This window comes from Ambystoma mexicanum, chromosome 10 (assembly GCF_040938575.1).
Source record: "Ambystoma mexicanum isolate Mex_15411 chromosome 10, UKY_AmexF1_1, whole genome shotgun sequence".
In the NCBI taxonomy this organism is placed as follows: domain Eukaryota; kingdom Metazoa; phylum Chordata; class Amphibia; order Caudata; family Ambystomatidae; genus Ambystoma; species Ambystoma mexicanum.
Window position 1 is genome coordinate 103406501 of NC_090932.1, and position 21316 is coordinate 103427816.

The window sequence follows — 21316 nt, forward strand, 5'->3', positions numbered from 1 at the left end:
TAATATTCCTAGTTAGAAGAGGAGGCTCGCACAGCAAGGGCAGCATTGCATGCACTAGGCCCAAATCCACGAGGCCACAGAAGTCTCCAGTCATGCTCAAGCTCCCATGAGGACAGTTCGCACCCCCACCCACCACACAGTTTGTCCGTTGCTCGTGAAAGTGTTGTGAAGATGTGTCTTTCACCCAAAAGAAATGTGCCCTACAAGACCTCGATTAGAGGCCGGCACCTGGTGGGCATGTTATCTCACTTTGGCCAAAGCACGACCTGGCCCAGTTCCGAGTGACCACGAGTTATGGCCCATACAACTGACTAAACCCTAAGATCCCTGCATTCCATGACACCAGGTGCCCTTTGAGCATCATCCCCAAAGTAACAAGTCCTGAAATGTTCAAGAGGGTGGACAGGATGTATTGTTGCAGCAACAATCCTGTGATTTGTATTGCGAGGTGCTGGGAGGGATACATTATAGTTCAAAATGAGGGCGGAGACATTGGAGTTGGATGGCGCTGGGGGAATGAGTGAAATGTGCATTTGAAGATTAAAGTGCCCTGGAACCTCCTGTGCATTCATCTTAAAGCCTGCCAAGTGCATGCTAAGAGTGATAAACAAGCTGTATACTAGAAGTATAGTTAATTTGTTTTCTGTCCTTTGACATGAGAAGAAGATGAGCCCTGCAGTGCCCCCGTGATGGAAGACGGACAGACTGGGCTGTGACAAATAAAGTGCCATCCCATATGGATAGAGGCAGCACCTGTATAGGGTGCAAACAATCTGCAGCGCAGGTGTGTACTATATGTATTGCGTCATTATGACAATGTTTTTGCCTTAAATGTTTCTGATGGTACCTCTTTTCGGCAGAACATTCTTGGCAGCAGAGTTCTTTGTTGTTGCTCTCATCTGCGCATGAGATTAAAACTTGTTATCCTTACAAAATCGACTTGGGCCTTTCTTCCCTGGCGGGTTGTATTTTCTCTGGTGTGAGCGTTCAGGAACTTACTTTCAGTACTATAATATCAACAAGTTTTAACAACAGGGACCATGATAGAGGGCTTCTCCAGGCACATCTACATCTCAAAAAACAACCCAAATCATAAAAAGGAAATGATACTTATAATAAATAACCAGCAATAACAAGCAAACAACAGGTGGATACAATTCAGGTGTTATATCCTTGACGGTCTGCCCTTAACTGAGCCATCCCGGCCAAAAGATGCACTAACAAATCCACATTAAATAATCACATTGAGAGAGCATTGTCCTGATGGGGGGTGAAGGAGGTGTGGCTAGGCGGACATTTTGAGAGCATTAATGGTGTATATTTTTAGCAAAAGATGTTATTGAAAAATCAAATTATTGAATTGTACTAACATTGTAAACTGGCTACTTTAAACATTTTACAATGTTCATTTCTGATAATCTCTTCCATTATATATTGTACTCATAAAAAATTATAATAGCAATGCAACACTTGCATTACTGAGGAAAGCACATTTTCAAAACTTAGAATAACCATACATGTTATTTTATGTTGCACTAATTTGAAACATCCCTCTAATAGAAGGGAAGAGTGCAAATAGCATCAATGGGGGTTCCTGACTTCCTTGCATAAAATCAAAAAGCATTTTGGCAAAATAGACAATGACCGCAGATCTTTGTGTTTCACAAACATGTCAGTGATCAAAGTGTTGTATGCATGAATCACTAAGTACAACATGCACACTGGGCTTGATGCTCATTACCTTTTCCACAACACTCGCTCCATTTACCACATATTTCTTTTTGATAGTCTTAGGATTTGGACGTGGGCATAACCTACTTGTGACCCCTGTCACTTCGTTAGTATCCGAGGGCCAAGCTGTTTCATTATAGTGGTGCATTTGCCCAGAACTGAGAACCTTGAAAAGTAGAGGCTGAAAATGGAAGTCAGGTCTCAGGGTAGGGATGCCTGTGGTTCTGGGACTGGGAGCGCGCTCTGTTCCCCATGCACACACATCCTTTCCTTGTAGAATTGTGTATACATGCATATATTCTTTTTTTCTTCAATCCATATTGTAAAAACTTGTTCTGACAGCTTGCCTCTAAAAGGGTGCTACAAATGGTTCTTTTTTAAACAAAGAAAGGAAAAGAGCACCGTGCGGTGGGGAGGGCTTCCGACCAAACACCACAAATACTGCATGTTGCATCTGGATAGGAACTTCTTCTGTTTTTTCCCCAAAATAAATATAGAAACAACACTCACAAACTTTCCTATCACAAACTTTCCTTAACCTTAAATGTTAAAATTCTTTGACACCAGTGTCTATACTAACACGTAAATCACCACAATTATTGTAATGCTGTGCATGATGTTTCAGCTTCAGATGACAGCTTCAGGCTGCCTTGGTGTAGACATGTAAGGGCAATGTTAAAGCAGGGGGAGCTCACAGAATTGTGGGTGAATCCCACAAGCGTAAATAGTGAATCTAAGGGCCTCATTACGACCTTCGTGGAACGGGTTAACGGGCTCCGCTAATGGAGGCGGACCCATTAAACCCGTTCCGCGAAATTACGAGGTCCCCTTGCGGGACCCGGTAAGGACGCCTGGTAAAACCAACCGTCGTTACTGGGTCCTGCGAGGGGAAGAGGGAGCTAACAACGGGCCGGTCGTAATCGGCCCGTTGTTAGCTCCCTCTCCCATTCCCATTGAGCCCTATGTGGGCTCAGATGGGAAAGGTCCGGGCCCGGGTTCCCAGAGGGAGGAATTACCGGGCCCTTCGAACTCGGAATGGACCGGTAATTCCCCATTCTGGGAACCCAGTAAAGGAGCCTGGTTTGGCGGTAGCCATGGAGCTAATAGCTCCATGGCTACCGCCAAACGCGTAATGAGGCCCTAAGGGCCTCATTACACTGTAGGCAGTAAGGATTTACCGGTACCGGTAAGGGCACCGGCACCGGTAAACCTTTACCGCCTTACTACGAGGTCCCTTTGCGGGACCCGACCTTAACGGCTGGTTTTACCAGCCATATAGAACGGGCCTGCAAAGGGACCTTGGTGCTAATTACGGTACCACAATTTGCGGTACCGTAATTAGCTCCTTCCCCATTCCCATTGAGCCCTATGGGGCAAAAATGGGAATGGGGAAGTGCCTTGGTGAATAGGGAATTACCGTTCCCGCTCACCTTGGAGTAGGGCGGTAATTCCGCCATCCACCAAGGCGGACATGGTAAAATACCGGCGGCAACCATGGCGCTAACAGCGCCATGGTTACCGCCTACCGTGTAATGAGGCCCTAAGTCTCTGATGAAAAGACTTTGGGCGTCATTATGAGTTTGGTGGTATTCCAGAGATAAATCCCCCGAAATACCACCCTCACCCCCCAGCATGCAATACACTCATGTATTATTATTATTGGCACCCAATATCCATGTGGGTACTGAGTTCCCATTTTATAATGAGAGGCGACAAAGGGCCCCTTAAAGTTAACAAAAAAAGAACACAGCACTCCCTATTTGAGAGATAGAAATGCAAGCAGAACTTCTGCCGTTGGAACCGCACAGCAGTCAAAATTTCACAAACAAATGCACAGCAAAGTCCAACAAGACCTTCAGTGGATTGTGTATCTCTGTTCGCCTGTTTTAAACAGGTGCAGGGGGATGTGTGGCTTTACGCACACAGAAAAGCGTCCCATGTTTGTGAATTTGGAATGTGCTCTTATGTGTGAGAAAAGGCCCTCTTCACCCCTGAGATTGTGCTAGTGCCCAGCCAGAACACAGATGGGCATACCCCGCTCCCCTTCGTCAGCCGCACAGAACCTTTGTCCATGCATGTGAAGGGGTGCACTCAACCATTCACTTTTTCATGAATATAGCCTTCTAGGTTTAGACCAATGTGGCAGAAACCTAGCCACTTACCTTGGAGATCTGGTCGAGATAGAGGTCAATAAAATCTTGGGGTGCATCTGATGGGCTCTCCTCGTGAGCCCTAACCTCTTTGAGTGCATAATTGCGGACATATTCTAGCTGCACAAACACCTTCTGGTGCGGTCCTGGGAGGCGGCTCATCAACTGTGGGAATGCCTCGTACAGCTAAAGTGGTGTGAGAGATTGAAATATTGAGAGTCTCGTTTTTGCAATAATTATCAGTCAAAAAACACTTTCATGAACATAGTACGCATAGCAATGAACCCCCATTCCCTAAAAGGCCCCACAATTCATTCTGTTGTAGTTGCATTTTAATGAATTTTGTCTATGCGATAACAATAATGTTCAGGTTTTTACTGGGGACGCATGTGCGCAGTAGAGGTGCAAGTGTGAGTAATTTCATGTGGTAGTAATTCTGTACATCTAATTTGATGTTTCACAGTCAGAGTAGAAGCCATGCATGCATGTAGCTCAGCTCTGCGGTAAATTCAGAGGTTGTCCTGGTTACCAGGTGTATTCTCCCATTTGGATCCAAGGTGATGTTACTAACTTGGCCTTTGCTAAAAGTGTGAGCAACCATCTAGTGAAAACAAAACCAGATAACTTTTTCTAGGGAGCAGTGCCCACTCAGATGGGTGATCAATCACATTTTAGTCCTCCATGCCATATCAGAGGAGAAAGATCCCTTCACATATTAGCCTTGTCCCAAGCACCAGGTCAATACAGCACTGAAGTGCCCAGTGAGTCTCCTTGGCGACTCTTTATCTGACCTACGCCTCAGAGTAGCTCCCTCGTTGCAATGCAACATGTCTTGCACCCCATATGCACATATGCAGCTCAGAACCTGGGACCTCAGCACTTTCTCCACAGAGACACAGCTAACATGTAAGTTGCAGTTGCAGCCACAAAGCAAATCCAGCAACCATCCTAGCACCAGACCTCTGGAACACCTCCCTGGGCAGTCACTGACCTCAGTGCCCCCAGCCATAAGCACTTAAACCTAAACCATGCACTTTAATGGATCAAGTATAAGACTCGGATCAGTATTCAGATCTGGTATGAATAAAGACTTGTATTCTCAAAATAATGAGGGGAGTTGGAAAAGTCATATATTTCCCTAGGTCTATGAGGGGTTTCCTATCATCAAACAAAAATAAGGAACGCCTGTGTCAGGATGTTAAACAAAAGAGCGTCCTCCGTCCTCTGTCTGAAAATCCTAAACTGACCATTACACCCTATACTTAATATCAGGTGCACACGGGGGTTCTGTTAAACTACACACTGTAGCCTTTCTCCAAAGTCCTCAACATAAAGTTCCAAAGTTTGGAAACAGAAAAAAGATTGAAAGTTCTGCTAGAGAAAGGGATCCTCCTTTCCCCTGTGTTTCTTCCAGTCTCTTTATCCTCTATTTGATACTTCCGGACAAAGGTCCATAATGTTTTGCTGTTCTGTAAACAAAGAAAAAGGAGGGGGATCCTCCCCTGTGTTTTGGATCCTTTCTCAATGTTCCGTTTCAAAGGGAACACTTTGGGCCTCATTACGAGGTAGGAGGTAGCCATGGTGCTATTACCACCATGGCTACCCCCTTACGGCATTCCGGGTCCGGGTTTCCGAAATACTGACTTACCAGGTCATTCCAACCTTGGAGGACCCGGTAAGTCCCCATTCCGGGAACCATTCCCCATTCCCATTCGAGCCCCCATAGGGTTCAATGGGAATGGGGATGGAGCTAATAACGGTACAGCAATTTGCGGTACCGTTATTAGCTCTGAAGTCTCTTAATGGGACCCTTCCATAACGCCTGGTAAAACCAGGGGTTATGGAAGGGACCCGCTAAGGGACCTCGGAATAGGGTGGTAAGGGATTACCGGCACCGGTGTCCTTACCGGTGCCGGTAATCCCTTACCACCTACCTCGTAATGAGGCCCAAATTTGTCTCGTGGGTTCTTATGTTCTTGCAGTTTTTAAGGAAGATGTCTACTTCACAATATTAAGGAAAATGCTTCTTTCCCGTAACTCCTTCTTCCCTTTGTGGGCATTTAGGGGAACTGACAATTCACATCAGGGTGATGGATCAATCGCTGCTAGGTACACCCGAAATTCAGACCATGGGGCCTCATTACGACCCGGGCGGTAATCCCTTACCGCCCTATTATGAGTTCCCTTTGCGGGTCCTCCCTTAACGCCTGGTTTTACCAAGCGTTAAGGACGGGACCCGCAAAGGGACTTTGGTGCTAATAACGGTACCGCAATTTGAGGTACCATTATTAGCGTCTTCCCCATTCCCATTGAGCCCTATGGGGGCTCAAATGGGAATGGGGAAGGGCCCTAGTGAATGGGGACTTACCGCTCCCGCCAACCTTGGAATGGGGCGGTAATAGCTCCATTCACCAGGGCGGAGTCGGTGAGGTTTTGGAGGCAGCCATGGCGCTAATAGCGCCATGGTTACCTCCAACCTCGTAATGACCCCCCAAAATGTCCTTAGGCTCGATGACACTTGGCATTAGGATAATGTACAGTTCCTCCATATCATTTGCCCAGACAACGTCCTTCAGCCATATCTCTTTCCTGGGAGGTTGTTTATGTGTCCATTTCATGAGGATGTCCCTCTTGGCTAGCAGTAACCCCAGGTTCAGGAATCTGCACTGTGTTACACCCATCCATCCAGTATAGCAGAGCATGCAGTCACAGGCCGACAGTACCAGCTGTCCCCCCAATATTTCGGACAGGGTAGCTTTAGCTGAGTTCCAGTATACATACAATCTTGGGCAGGACCAGAGCATATGTAACAGGTGAGCGTTGTCATCGGACTCGGGCGCTAAACCATGGTGCTATTAGCACCATGGTCCATGCCGGAGTCCGCCATGGAGAAAGGGGGAATTAACCACCCCATTCCAAGGTTGGCGGGACGGTAATTCCCCCTTTCTCCATGGCCCTTCCCCATTCCCATTTTTGCCCCATAGGGCTCAATGGGAATGGGGAAGGTGGCAATTACGTTACCGCAAATTGCGGTACCGTAATTGCCATCAAGGTTCCTTTGCGGGTCCCTACTTTAACGGCTGGTCCAGACCAGCCGTTAGGATCGGGAGTCGCAAAGGGACCTCGTAGTAAGGCGTTAAGGGGTTAACGGCCTTTTACGGCGCCGTTAACCCCTTAACGCCAGGGTCCTAATGAGGGCCATTGACCTTATCGGTCCAAAACAGATTCAGTCTCACAGGGGAATAGTATAGTCTGTTCAGAACTCTGAAGTGAATGAGCCTGAACTTCGAGTAGTTCAATGACACCCCTTTTGACAATGAAGAATGTGCCATTCACTGAGGATCTGTAAATCCCACCTGAAGGTCCTCATCCCATTTGGAGCGTATAGTTCTTACAGTGTTCATAGACTGTGCAAGTTTATATAGTACAAAGATACTTTGCTTGATAGTGGATTTCTGTAATAGGTATGACAGGCATGGGTGTGATGGAGGCTCATCCGGGAATGTAGGCCAGAGCGCATATAATACAGTGCTTGCAAGGGGCCCACTCCAACAGCTGTTCTCAACACATCCCATTCCACAAAACGGCCCTCTTTGTACAGGTTGCCAGTCTTGTGGATTCCCACTGCACTCCTAGTTTTGACTATACCCCCATCTTCAGTCGGAGGAAGCATCGGGATCCCCCACAGGGGGAGCAGCCTGTCATACAGTGGTGCCTGAGCACCTTTAGTTGACAATTTCTTCCATGCTTCCCAGGTTGCCCCCACAGGGTCCAGCTGATGAATTGCCTGGTACAAACCACCAACCGTTAGAGAAGGTAAGGAGGTGGGGTGTGTACATACCTTTTCCAATCGTGTGTGCGGTAGGGTGAGAGGGGACGCAGTCCAATAGGATGCATAATGTACCTGCGCCACCATGTAGTTATCCTATGTATCTTAATTAACTTAACAAGGTGTATGGTTCTTCCCTTCTCTAGTCACTATTCTTCTTTCTACCTCTGGTATGCTCTCCTGCGAGGGTCTTCACAACTTTCCTACTGAAAAGGGGTATGAGTCCTCCCTTCTGCATTCATTTGCCACTGTTAGTTCACTTCTCTTCTCGCTGCTGGTTTACTTGCCTGCCAGGGTAGTTTGTAATGTTCTTATCAATCCTCAGAATGTTGTATGTCTTCTTCCCTTTTCCATTCACTTGTGTTTCATTAACTTTCACTCCTGGTTTACTCTTCTCCCTGGATATCACTCCACTTCCCTTCACACTCTTTTCCTATCCTTGCTCACACTTTCTTTCATCCACAAAAGAATGTTTCTCCAAAATGTGCCCAATGCCCTTCTCTTGACAAAGTTTGTATTTGTTTCTGCTTCACTTTTCAAATATTGGGTCCTCGAACCTTGTTCAACACTATTCATATTTATAACACTGTTCACATAAGCTTTAAGTTCTTAACCAGCTAACCAGCTCCAATTGTGCTCTCTTACAGTGAAAACCTGACGCAACATTCACCCCATTCGCTTTCTCTGGGCTTATCGGGCAGCTCGAGGGTTCCTCATGTCTTTTCTTCCTCTATTCTTGCAGTTTGCTGGCTGGGTGTGCATCCGATTAGCCGGTTGGTTTTGCTTCGCTTTCCTCTGCTTTGGTTGCTCTAGCTGCCTGCGGGCATTCAACAATGTGTTCCGTCACTCTGTACATCCTCTGTGACAGCCTCTGCATTGCTTTTCACCATCTGCTCATTTCTGGCATTCTGACCACCATCAGAACAAGTTACAAAGTGTTTCTCTTTTTTGATAGCCTCCATGCTGCCTTTCACCATATGTTCATCGTTGGCGTTCTAAACGGTGTCCGAACAAGTGACAAAGTGTCTCTCCTTTATGACAGCATCACGCTGTCTTTCACTGTATGTTCGTCGCTGGCCTTCTGACCTGCGCCAGGACAAGTAACAAAATGTCTTAGACTCTCTTGCGCTTTTTTTTTAAAAACTTCTTTTTATTATTTTCATCATAATAGAAAAGATCAAAACAGCATCGAACTAAGAACCCTCTCCCACCGCCCCAACTTTTGCCATAGCGCCAATGGTCCTTCCCTCCCGATCGTTTCCCTTCCAGCCTCTTAACTGTAGATGTCCAACAGACTTGAGTCTTTGAGGGCACCATTGTTCCCTAAATTCCCCTTTCAGATAGGCCAGTGTATCTCCCCAGTCCGCTGAGAAGTTCTCCAACTTATTATTGGCAACATACGTTGCCCATTCCATCAAGACTATATCCCACATTTTCCTTAACCAGTCTTGCTCTGTCGGAATCATTGGACTCTTCCAACTCTGTGCAATAAGGGCCATCGCAGCCAGAGTGAAAACCACTTTCGCCTTAGTGCGTCCTCGCCTCTCCTCGCCTCTTCGCCCCCCGCCCTCTCTTCCCCAATAGGATCTCCTGGGGATTCTGTCTGGCTCCCTCCCCCAGTGCCTGAGATAGGGCCCGTGCGATATTGCACCAAAAAGGCCAGATAGTGGGGCAGTCCCACCAAATATGAGTTGCTGTAACTTCTCCCCCACAGCCCCTCCAACACTTCCCCGAGGTTTCCGGGTACATCGCATGCAGTCGGGCCGGGGTGTAATGCCAGCCGTACATATATTTATACCAATTCTCCTGCAACTGGGTCACCTGTGCCACCTTTGGTACCTATTTCCACAACCTCTCCCAGTCCTCTCGTTCCATTCTAATCCCCGGTTGCTGTTCCCATCCCCTCATGTAAGCCCAGGTGATTTTCGGGCTGGCGCACTCTAACTTCCTGTAAAGGTCCGAGATTAGCCCTCTGGATCCCTTGTGCGTTAGAAGAAACCGTTCAAATTGCGTTAGAACACGTGTAGCGGCCTTCGTTACCTCCACAGACATAACCCAGTGCCTAATCTGGAAATATCGGTGCCTCTCCCACTCCCCCACCCTGAACTCCTGCTTGCATTCCTCGAACGTTTTCACCTTTTTGGCGCAAAACATGTCCCTCAGAGTTCTGCAGCCCCCACTCTCCCACTTCAGGAACACCCCTCTTTGCAACCCCGCAGTGAAGTCCCCGTTATTAAAGATGGGGGTGAACGGTAATGGGAATGTCGTAATCCCCCGCTTCTCCACCGCCCTGTCCCAGCAGTCCACCACTCCCTTCGTAATGGCAATTAGGTAGAGGTGGGGTGGTCTCAACCATCGTGGAAGCCACAGTACTTCCCCCAGATGATGCCGAGCTGCTGCTCTGTCCATTTTCACCCAATGCTTAAGGTAGTCCTCCGAAAACCTTTCACTAATTACCCTAAACTGTGCAGCTTCATGGTAATGGCGAAAATCGAGGAAAGCCAGGCCCCCCTCCTCCCTGGATGCCATCAGTAGCCGCCTGGACAAGCGTGGCCTCTTGCCCTCCCAAACAAATTCCTTGACCGTCTGATCTAACTTCTTAAAGAAGCTTGCCGGGACAGGCAGGGGAATAGCCTGAAATAGATAGAGTACACGGGGGAGAACCACCATTTTGAGAACTGCCCCCCTTCCCAACCAGGATATTCTTGGGTTGCCCCATTTCCTTTGGTCTTTTTTGATTGCCGATATCGTGGGCTCATAGTTCGCCCCTGTCGTGATAAGCTGTTAGGCGCTTGCAGTAACCTGCATTTGCACTAACCCACTGAGCTATCTTGTGTGTATTAGAGCCTATTCGAAGCGTGGAGGAAAATGCTGACATCAACCAGGACTCTCGAACTGGGTGAGCCTGCATGCTTGCAAAGGGTTAATTGCGAAGGCCTTTTCTGAAGACATAAAACATCTAGCACTTGCAAGAGGCTCTATGCAGCCCTTGGGAGCCAGGCACAGCTTTGCTCGTCTTCGCTCTGCGAGTCAGGTGCACTGATAAGGCAAGAATGTCTGATCTTTTCAAAACACAGTGCCCGAAGCCTGGGAGCCAAGACTGGCTGTTTCCAGTCTTGTAACTTTCCAAGCAAAAAACATGTTTACTGCCGGGAAGGGAGAGCCTAGAAGCTTCTCGAAGAGCTGACACGTCATGATGATTGACGTGCAGCTCCTAATAAGAGAACTATACTTGGACCAGGGAAGGGGGGGCTCATCCTGGGCTGTTGGAAAGACGCGCGTATCAAGAAGAACAGTGCCTGGACGACCAGCTGTGCACTATCAGGGCCGAGACTCCTAACATCACATCCCCGCTCTGGGGTAGGACTGTGGGGGCTTGGCCAGTCCTCCCCTCCTCTTCTGAGGAGTGCCGGGCACCTGTAGCGGCGAGGGTCCTGGGTGTGATCAGATCGTACCTTCATCTACATTTCATTAGGAGCGTAAGACCAAATAATTGCATATTCATCTGTGATTGATAATTGCCATTATATAGCTTGCACTTTCTATTTCCACATTATTATAAATTGCTGCTTAGTTTTCATTAGCCACTGTAGATAATAAATGCAAGCATCATATATTCTGTGTGATTGGCTTTTTTCCAGACTGAGATCATCGTGCGTCTTAAACCTTATTTGTGTGGGAAGGTAATTAGGAGTGATTTACTTTGCACAAAGGGCTGGATCCCAGGGAGGTGCGGGTACTGCTTATCACTACAGCCCTGTACCAGCCCGCCAGCGAGGGGGTTATCCTGACCCCCAAATATCACAGCCCAGTCGGACTCCATTTGAACGGGGAAATTGACCTTGTCTCCCCCGCTACATGCTCCGCTAAGGACAGGTTCATTAACTCTGATTTCTGGAAGCTAACCCGCAAACCCGAGAGCTCCCCAAATTTGGTTAGTAATTCTATGCTTGCCTTGATGGACTCCTTTGGGTTCGTCAATGTGAGCAACATGTCATCGGCAAAAGCCGCCACCTTGTGCTGGCCTCCACCAAATGGTATACCCTGAATATCGTCTGGCTCTCGTATTGCCAGGAGAAGGGGCTCTAAGTATATTGCATAAAGCAACGGGGAGAGGGGGCACCCCTTTTTCATCCCCTGCTTCAGACTGAATGGTTGAGACATTTATCCATTCACTAAAATACGCAACGTGGAATTCTTATAGTTAGCAGTGACCATATTTATGAAACCCATCCCCAGGCCCATTTTTACCATCACCTGGAATAAGAACGACCACTCCACCCGATCGAACGCCTTTTCGGCGTCAAGCGCTAAGAGGATCGCCGGAGTGGACATCTTACGTGACTTCTCCACCAAGTGAGCCACCCGCCTCATATTGTCGGCGGTTTGCCTTCCCAGCACGAATCCTGCCTCGTCTTGGTGGATCAGTGAGGGTAGATGCTTTTCCAGGCGCTTCGCCAATATTTTAGTAAAAATGTTTGCCTCTGTGGTTATAAGGGCGATAGGACAATAGGAAGTACATTCCTCCGGGTCCTTCCCCACTTTATGGATGAGCGTAATTTTGGCCTCCTCCATCGAAGGTGTAATTCCGCCCATCGCTCCGAATGTGTTGAATAATTGTGTTAACTGCGGGACCAATAAATGGGAGTAGGTTTTATAAAAGGAGGCCAGGTAACCGTCAGGTCCTGGAGCTTTATTACAGGGGAGTGACACTATGGTAGCTCTCACCTCGTCCTCCGTGATGGGTCGGCCCGGATCTTCGCCTTCCTCCCGGGAGTCGCAGGAGAGGCAGGGCCACCAAGCACTCTCTCTTCGGGTGAAGCTGTGGGCCCTGTGAAGTGTACACCGCTTCATAAAATTCAGCTAGTCTCCCTTTTATCTCTTCGGCCACGGTGAGTCTCCCTCCTCTCTCGTTCTTCATAGACGTTATAACCTTCTGCTCCCTTTGTCCCCACAGGAGGCGAGCCAGGAGTGAGTCTGCCTTATTGGCCTTTGCGTAGAATTTTTGCCTCACCCTGAGCATTGCTTCTTCCACCTTTTTGGTCCTTAAAATCCCCAGCTGGCCTTCCGCTAACCTATATTGCCTATATACCTTCCTTGTAGGGGTTTCCCGTACCCGCGCCCTGGTGGCCTCCACCTCCTTTTCCAACTGAGTTTCTAGACGTCTCATTAGCCTATTTCTCTCTGCCTTCATACCAATGAGTTCCCCTCTCATACTCGTTTGAAGGCGTCCCACCTTGTGCTCTGACTCGTGTCCGAACTATTGTTCCTCACAAAGAAGTCCCGGATCTTGCCCCCAATCTCATCCCGTAGCACTTGGTCCCTCAGAGCTTCCCCCGGGTATTTCCAGCTCCACACCCCCGGCCTTCGCCTCCCTAGCCGCATTTTCATCTGCACTACCTTGTGGTCGGCTATTCCCAGAGGTCCCACCTCCGCAGACTCCACCTCACCAACCAGGCTACCCAGATGTAATCAATTTGGGACTGGGTTCTATGGACATCGGAGAGAAATGTTAACCAGGAAAGCAGACAGAACGGCCATCTATCCAGCTTTTCTCCTCGTCTTCACCGCAAGCAGAACAGAAAGCGAATTGGGTGGGTATAGCGGCTTACACAAACATGGTGATTGATTCACTGGGTTTAACAGGGGTGGATGGGGGTTCAGGGGGTTTTATCACTGCATCATTATTTATCACACAGGGTAGCAAATACTTCACGGCTATCAAGAGTTTCTTGTTGCATGCAGGCTCACATCAGTTAATTCACTGCCGTGGCAGTCTCTCATAGGTTCTCAGAGTCAATGGTCTCTTCACAAGTGTGGATAGAGGATCAGTATGTCCTCAAATAAGCAGGAGCGCTGTGGAACGTCCTCTTCACAGCTCTGTCGCTCTGCTCTCCTCCTTGCGTGCATGCGCCCTGCATTCCGTCAGCTGCCGTGATCTCGCAAGGTTGTGTCCTGATAATGGGCTCGAGAGAACAAGATATAAAATCTCACCTCTGCCACCTCCCTGTTATGGGGTGCTCCGGAGAACCGGAGCCAGACTCTAGGTCCCAGGATCACCTGGGTGTACAGCGGCCATGCTGTATCGAGCACGAGAGGGATCACCCTCTGGCAGCGTGATCACACACTGCAGATGAGACAGTGGGAGCACCCAGCACACAACACCTGGGCACTGTGGTCACACAGGCCCAGACAGCCAACAAAGCCGTGATCACACGGCAGTAATGCACAGACACAAAGACCACAGGAGCCCGGAGTTGCCGCTAACTGCGTCTCCACTGCAGTGCCTCACGTGCCTGCAGTGGCCCCTTTTATTAACTTACATGACGCAGTGATGACCCACATCTCGTCAGGAACCCACACGCCCCCATTTAAAGGGGCACTACATTACCCTCCCCACCATGGGCTCAAAAGAACACATTTTTCACGTGCCCTGCTCTACCTAGACACTGTTGTTTCTCTATAGAATCACTTGAGTGAATGAGGACGAATGTAAAACACATTATTTCCCCCTAAATGCATGAGTACTTGTTGGGAGCAACATTTAAAAATGGGGCCCTATGAGTTTTGATGACTCAGGGCAAGTGCCATCTTGTGTACGTTTTCCAATGTATGTGATAATCAGAAAACGTAGTCATTTTCTGAGAAGACAATAATGTTGTCCATAAAACTGGAACAGTGAGATATGGAATTGGGTGTGATGACAAAATATAATTAAAAATCTCCAAGTCGTATTTAATTTGTTTAATTGGTGCTGAGCAATGAGACTAGAAGGCGGTGGAGGGATGTTTTAATTAGAGATGGGTAAGCCTTAAAATGTTGGGCTCTATCTTCGCCTAACCTGTTTTGTAAAATGGTTGGAATCAGTTGGACTTAGAAGGAGCCCAGTTGCAAAATGCCTGATTCGACTCGACGTGGCTCAAATCGACTCGCTGGTCATAAAATGAATAGGGTGCATGCCATTCAGCAATGGTCGAAGTGAACAGGAACAGTCGGTATCGGTGTTCCACTACTTTTATTTTTTACTGTTAACAGTTCCACTACTTTTTGTAACCATTTTAACAGTTCTGGAACTGGTCTTTGTGAAATTAAATAACACTTCTCTACTTTACCATCCAATAGCAGTAAAAACTACACTGAAATCTGTTTCAATGGTGGGTGAAGTGCAGTGCGAAGAGCGTGGCTCATCCGGTGCGTGAATGTTTGAAGTATAATTGGAGGTTTGACTATTACAGGGATCGGTGGAGGAGGAAGGGGGGCACTTTTGGGTTTCACATGTGGGAGAAGGGAGTGCAGTGGGGTGTAGGTGATTTGATGATTGTGACAGATACGGATTTGGAGAGAAGGCCGAGGTGGATGATGAGATCTCCAAAGGTGTGTTTGGAGTTGGCGAATGTGGTATCGAAGAAGAGAGGTATGCGGGGTGAGATCAAAGCTTTGGGTCAGGAGTATGTGGCAGGAAAGGAAGGATACAAGGTGTTTACGGATGGTTCAAAGGATCCTGTGTCTGGGAGAGTGTGAATGGCGTATTATCTAGAAAGCATTGGGGAGTATAAAATAGGACGACTGACGAATGATGTGTCTATTTGTACGGCTGAGTTGGTGGCGATTGCATTGGTGATTGATAGAGTGTGTGAGTTGGGGTATGAGAAAGTGGTGGTGTTCTCAGATTCATTGAGTGGGTTACAGGCGATTGTGGCAGGGGATGGTGATAGGAAGGATGTGATTTTGGACATTAGGATGAAGATTGATCGGTGTGTGGCGGGGGTATGGATTTGGAGTTGGCGTGGGTTCCCAGTCACAGTGGCATTTTGGGAAATGAGTTGGTGGATCTGGCGGCGGGTGAGGGTATGAGGAGGGGAGCGATTGATGTGAGGTTGCCTTCGAGTGTGGATGAGGTGAAGGCTGTGATGGTGAGATGGGTCCTGGATGAGTGGCAGGAGAGGTGGGTGAGTGGGGTGAAGGGCAGGTGGATGTTTGGTGTTCGTGGGAAAGTGTCGGTGAAGGTGGATGCAGGGAGTTCAGAATGGAGGAGGGGGAGGAGGTGATGCTGAATCGGTTGAGGATAGGTCATGTGGGGCTGAATGACTGTCTATTTCAAATAGGGAAGTGTGAATCAAGGGACTGTGCGGTGTGTGGGGTGCCTGAAACGGTCGGACATTTTTTGATTAGGTGTGAGAGACATGTTGCAGAGAGAGAATTGATGAGGGTTTGGTTGACTGCGTTGGGTGTGGCTGAGCTGAGTGGGAGGACTTTACTGGGAGGTGATGGAGAGAGAGGCAGGAGGAGGAGTAGTGTGATGTTGGATTTTGTGAGGCAGATGGGGAGGTGGGAGGAGTTGTGAGCTTAAATGGAGCTAAATAATAATTAGTGGGTACGGTGCACATCATCCTATAGGATGGGGAAGCGCCTGCGTGGGTCCGCCCACGCCTCCGATAATTAAGAAGAAGAAGAAGAACTTGATTGGCCGTCAACCAGCATGGTTGCAACCAATGAAAAATGTGTTGCATGTTGCTCCCTTCCTGCCTTCTCTGGCCCCACCGGAGTCAAGGTTCCACTACTTTTTTTGGTACACTTCACTGCCAATCAGTAGCCGAGTCAACGCTTTTTGAGTCATAGGCACCTATTCAGTTGAAAAGTGTCCAATCGACTTGAGCTAATAAAGGTACTCTAAGTATGCTACCCAGTGATGTTTTCAACTCGACATGCTACGAGCAAATAGGAGTGAAATGGCCCTAACTGTGTTGAGTCGACTCAAGTACATACAGTTTGCAATTGAAATGGGCACAATTCGAGCTAATTGGTGTTTCTTGTCACAAAGCATATGAAATCGGCTGAGTCACTTGAAGAAATACTTCCTGTTTCTTGGTGACTTTCTGAAAACTTGGTGTGCTGAGCAGAGCAGGCCTTAGGGCCAGGGGGGGCCGGGCGACTGCCCGGGGTACCATAGTCCCCCAGAGCATCATTAGCCTCCCAGGCCAGCTCGGGGAGCCTTTCAAGGGCTACCCCGAGCTGGCGTGCTGGGAGAAGTGTCATTTTGAAATTAAATGCGCTCGCGGGCGCATTTAACACAGGGTTCCGGCACCCTATTGAGATAATTACCACCCTGCTATGGTGCAGGAGTGGGGCGATAATCATCTTAATAGGGGGCCGCAGCAACCTATTGTTAAATGCGCCAACTCCTGCGAGCGCATTTAATTTTTAAATTACACAAGTTCACCCACCACAAAAAGAAACATTTGGCGCCCCACCCCCAAGTGACAAGGGGCGCAGTGGGCGGGGCGCCAAATTGTTATTTTTCAGCCTGGGGTGCTGCTGCCATTAAGGCCGGCACTGGTGCTGAGAGCAGAGAGAGTGGCGAGAGTGGCAGCGAGAGCTTGCTGGCAGCTGTTCAAGAAAAAGGGGAATTGACGCATGGAGGGGCAGGGATAGCTAGAGTTGGAGAAAATTAGAGCCTTGGAGAAGAACAGCAGCAGCCAACACATTCTGTGCACAAGCTGCAGCCTAATGTAGCAGAGCAGCAACCCTACCAGTGTCAAAGCCCAATACGACCGTGGTGGTACAGGACAATTCATTGGGCAGCAGAAACAGAGGGATTCAGAGACCCGCCAATAGTTTGCTGCTTTTCAAATGCATAATTTGTGGGGGTAATTTGGACTGGACAGGGATGAAAGCACGCTGAGGCACCTGGAGATAAAACATGCTATCATTCCCTCTGCTGTTGTTTATGCAGCCGCCACGAAAACCAACAAGAGGTGCAAGGGAGACAAAACCCAGGCCTAACAATCCCTCAGTGTAGGCCAAATAACCTTTATATGCAAACATGTATGTTAGGGGGTGAAACAATCTAGTACATATGCCGGATGCCTGCAAACTCCAAAACTGTAAATACAAATGTAAACAATTTTATTAAATCACAATAGAACAGCAACATATAAAAAAAGGAATCAGATTGCCCAAGTTTATACAATTAATAAAAGACCCTTAGTAGATAATGTGTCGGTCAGTCAGTGTGTCAGGGAAACAGATAGGGTTATGTGATGTGTGTTCCATAGACATTCGTTTATAGATATCCCACAAAAAGTGATGACATGTGCCGTGCAAAATCAATCAGTCAAACACAATCACACACTTCATTCATACTAATCTGAAATCACTCATACTCATTCTTACTGATAACCAAATATACCAGCATGTTTCTTTCCTATTCAAAATAAAAAAAGTAAGTAGGAAATTCGTCAGGGGCTATCTGTAGTCCACTGAGGACACTTTTGAAGAAGACAACAACAAGGAGTAATTAGCACAGAAATAAAAAAAGAAACCAATGATCAATTTGAGCACAAATAAGAGCTATACATAAACTCAAACTTCAGTGGTATCGGTACAAAATAGAGCATCACAGTAATCAAGCAACAAACTTCGGTGGTGGAGAGCCCATCAGTGGTTCTCCTCAAGGTCAGCAATCAACAGGCATCCCCTGCAAATATAAATAGACATTGGTTTAAGTATCCATATGTCTAAGACTAAATCTCTTAGTCGATGGGGTGGTGGCCCGTCTATACAAGTCAGATTGGGTACCACATAGATGAAGATATTAGTTCTGTTGGAGGTGGGGGGCGCTACAAGCAGCTATAGGGTAAGAGCATAAAGAGTTATCCTAATGTAATAACTCTGTGGGTTGACTACAGGTATCTATGGTGAATTAGCTGCATATCTAAAATATGTTTTTGATTGTGCAACACAGCCATTGCTTCAGACATAGGGCGTGAATGTACACATTGGTAAGTGCTAAACACGCTCAGACTGGCTTGGCTTCTTGACTTTATCTGTGTCCCTGCGGCCCAGTCTCACTGCTAGTCATGTTCGTCTGAGGCCTTTCAATAAGCCATTTACAATCCTCGTTTCACAGGGGAATGCAAGGAACCTTGTGGATCCAGCAAGTCTCTGCTGACACAACGTCCTTTTGACAACTTCGTTGTTGCAGACAGTCTCTGCATGCTGATGAAGACGGGATCTAAGTGACGCTAAGCACAGGTGTTAAAAGTGAAAGGAACCTATATTTCACTAACTGGAGTGAGAAACAAACGCGCCTCTGTTTTTCTGCATGGGCTGAAATTTAATTGATTGACTTGAGTGGTATAACACTTGTGTATTATTGTGCTGCGTCAGAGAAAAGACTACATTTTGTTAAATCATTTGCAGTTTTGAACCAGTGGAAGCATTTGGTCAGCAAGGAGTATGCCAGGTGCATCTCCTTTGCTTTGAAAGGCACTTCGCAGTGTCTCAACCTGTTGCTTTATCAAATGTCTAAGTAGTATCACTGCACGTGGTGCGGGAGGCTTGCTGCTTGTGGTGAATGGCCTCCTCATAAGGTCTCAGAAGGTATGTTAGTTGCTGAAACATAAGCCACTATGTTGAATGAAAGGAATAGTGCGCTCAGAAATATTATTGTCCCGAGGGTTAGGGCATGTGTTTTTAAGCATACGTTGATCAATCGTACACATATTTCCTATGCACCTTACTGTAGTTTTCCTCTTTTGTACACCTGCAAAATCAGGCAGCAGGGCGCGGCCATCTTGTGATAATCTTATCCGTTGCCGCATCACCCAAGGTGGACTGCCCTGTCGGCACTAAATCATATCCCCCGCCCCTGAGATCACTAGATGCGTACCGCCCATTTCGCAACGCCAATGCACGTCTCAAGCCAACATTCTCTGGCCTTCAGCTAATGACGTGTCTCCATGGAAATGGCAGGACGCCACTTTCCTCAATAAGTATAAACAGACTCCTTCTCAACAGACAACAGCAGATTTGCTTTTCCATTCCTTTCACTGTCTTTATTTGAGTATTCTGTGCCTTGTTTCTGTGCTCTGGTAAGCTACCTTCGTTGCTTGTAGCCTGTGCGAACAGAAACCAGTACCATTACTATAAATTTTGTTTTTTGGCACATAATAATAATAATAATAATAATAATAATAATGGCAACAATACAGCCCTACCAGTACGAGCTGGAATATTCCGAGGAGGAATTACTCGAAAGAGAAAGATGCGCAAACGATGGGGCTTCGGACGACAATTGGGAGGACGATTCAACAGATCAAGATCCTGGGCCTAGTCGCATGGACAGCGTTTCCACCTGGTGTACCTGCATTCGGGGCGTGCTAATGCCAACCGAGGAGGAGAACTGCTGCTGCTAAGAAAACTCTGGATGCTTGTCCTACATATCGGAAGGCGAGGCACGGCCACAATGCGTTACCAAGCTTCCAGACTTCAGGACAGCCTGCCTCACACAGACCGTGTTGAGGATTATGATGGTGCTTATGCACGAACTTCGAGCAACAGTTCACCCTCGCAATCCAAGTAACGAGTAAGTGTACTCTAGTTGTGATGTCACTTGCCACTACCATTTCATGGTTGTCTCTCCTATATTGTCGTAACTTTGATCTATCAATGTCAAACAAATGTAGTCTTGCAATTCTATACATCACACGCAATTTGGGGAAATCATAGTGGACTCCTTATGTTAATTTCATGTACATCCATGAAGCAATATTTCTTTGTGTCCCAAATGTAATGGAATGCATAGTCGTTCAATATTGTACATTGTCTAGGTAACATTTGTACTGGCAACAATGCCATTGGATACAAGAATTGTCATTGGCAACTAAGGTTTAATACACTTATCTTGTTCATTTAAAAACAGTTTGTATCTTTCTCTTTCACAGGTGGTAGGCTGGTGGCCTATCGTTCATTTACATAGTGGCTTCATGGGAGGCTTGGACACCGCGTTCGACGAGTAATACCTACCTGTGTTGTTAGTGCCATTAGAGAAACTTTCCCAAGTGACAGCAGTCAGTACAGGGGATTTTCCCACACTGTGCTGCAACCAGAAGATTTTAATGTGTAGTACATTTGTGCTATCAAAGTCAGCAACAAAATGAAACTCAACAGAACTTTTGTCAATGGTTGTTTCAGTTTTTCAGTGAATCAAGTGTGTCTCCATTCAGCAGTGTTCCGGGCCTTGTCTGCACGCCTCATGCCCATCCATCCCCCATCCATTATCAAAGGCAGTTCGCACCAGTGGATGTGCGCTGCCAAAAGGGGCTGGCAGGGGTGGGAACGGCCAAGGTGCCAAACACCATGTACACTTCAAAGGTATCTTACGCGCAGAGGTCAATGTTCACATGCCCTCCCCTGACCCTGTGTCTCCGGGCAGGATCCCCTGAAGGAGGCCGCACCCCTGCAATCCACATGTGTGTCTCCATTCAGCAGTGTTCTGGGCCTTGTATGCACGCCTCATGCCCATCCATCCCCCCTCCATTATCAAAGGCAGTTCGCACCAGTGGATGTGCGCTGCCAAAGGGGGCTGGCAGGGGTGGGAACGGCCAAGGTGCCAAACGCCATGTGCACTTCAAAGGTATCTTAAGCGCAGGGGTCAACGTTCACATGCCCTCCTCAGACCCCGTGTCTCCAGGCAGGATCCCCTGAAGGAGGCTGCACCCCTGCAATCCACATAAGACCACGCCATATACACGTCATTCATTCACATACACACCCTCTTTTCTAATACTTTATAAACCATTTGATATTTATCATGAGAACATCT

General features: G+C 47.4%; 1 protein-coding gene across 1 annotated transcript in view; it reads right to left on the reverse strand.

Annotated features, from left to right (window-relative positions):
* Positions 1-21316, reverse strand: part of LOC138491202 (cytochrome P450 2J2-like) — a 568063-nt gene that overhangs the window by 330419 nt on the left and 216328 nt on the right. Inside the window, exon 3 of the mRNA XM_069617586.1 lies at positions 3894-4067. Coding sequence (XP_069473687.1) covers positions 3894-4067 — 174 coding nt within the window. The remainder of the gene's footprint in view (positions 1-3893; positions 4068-21316) is intronic.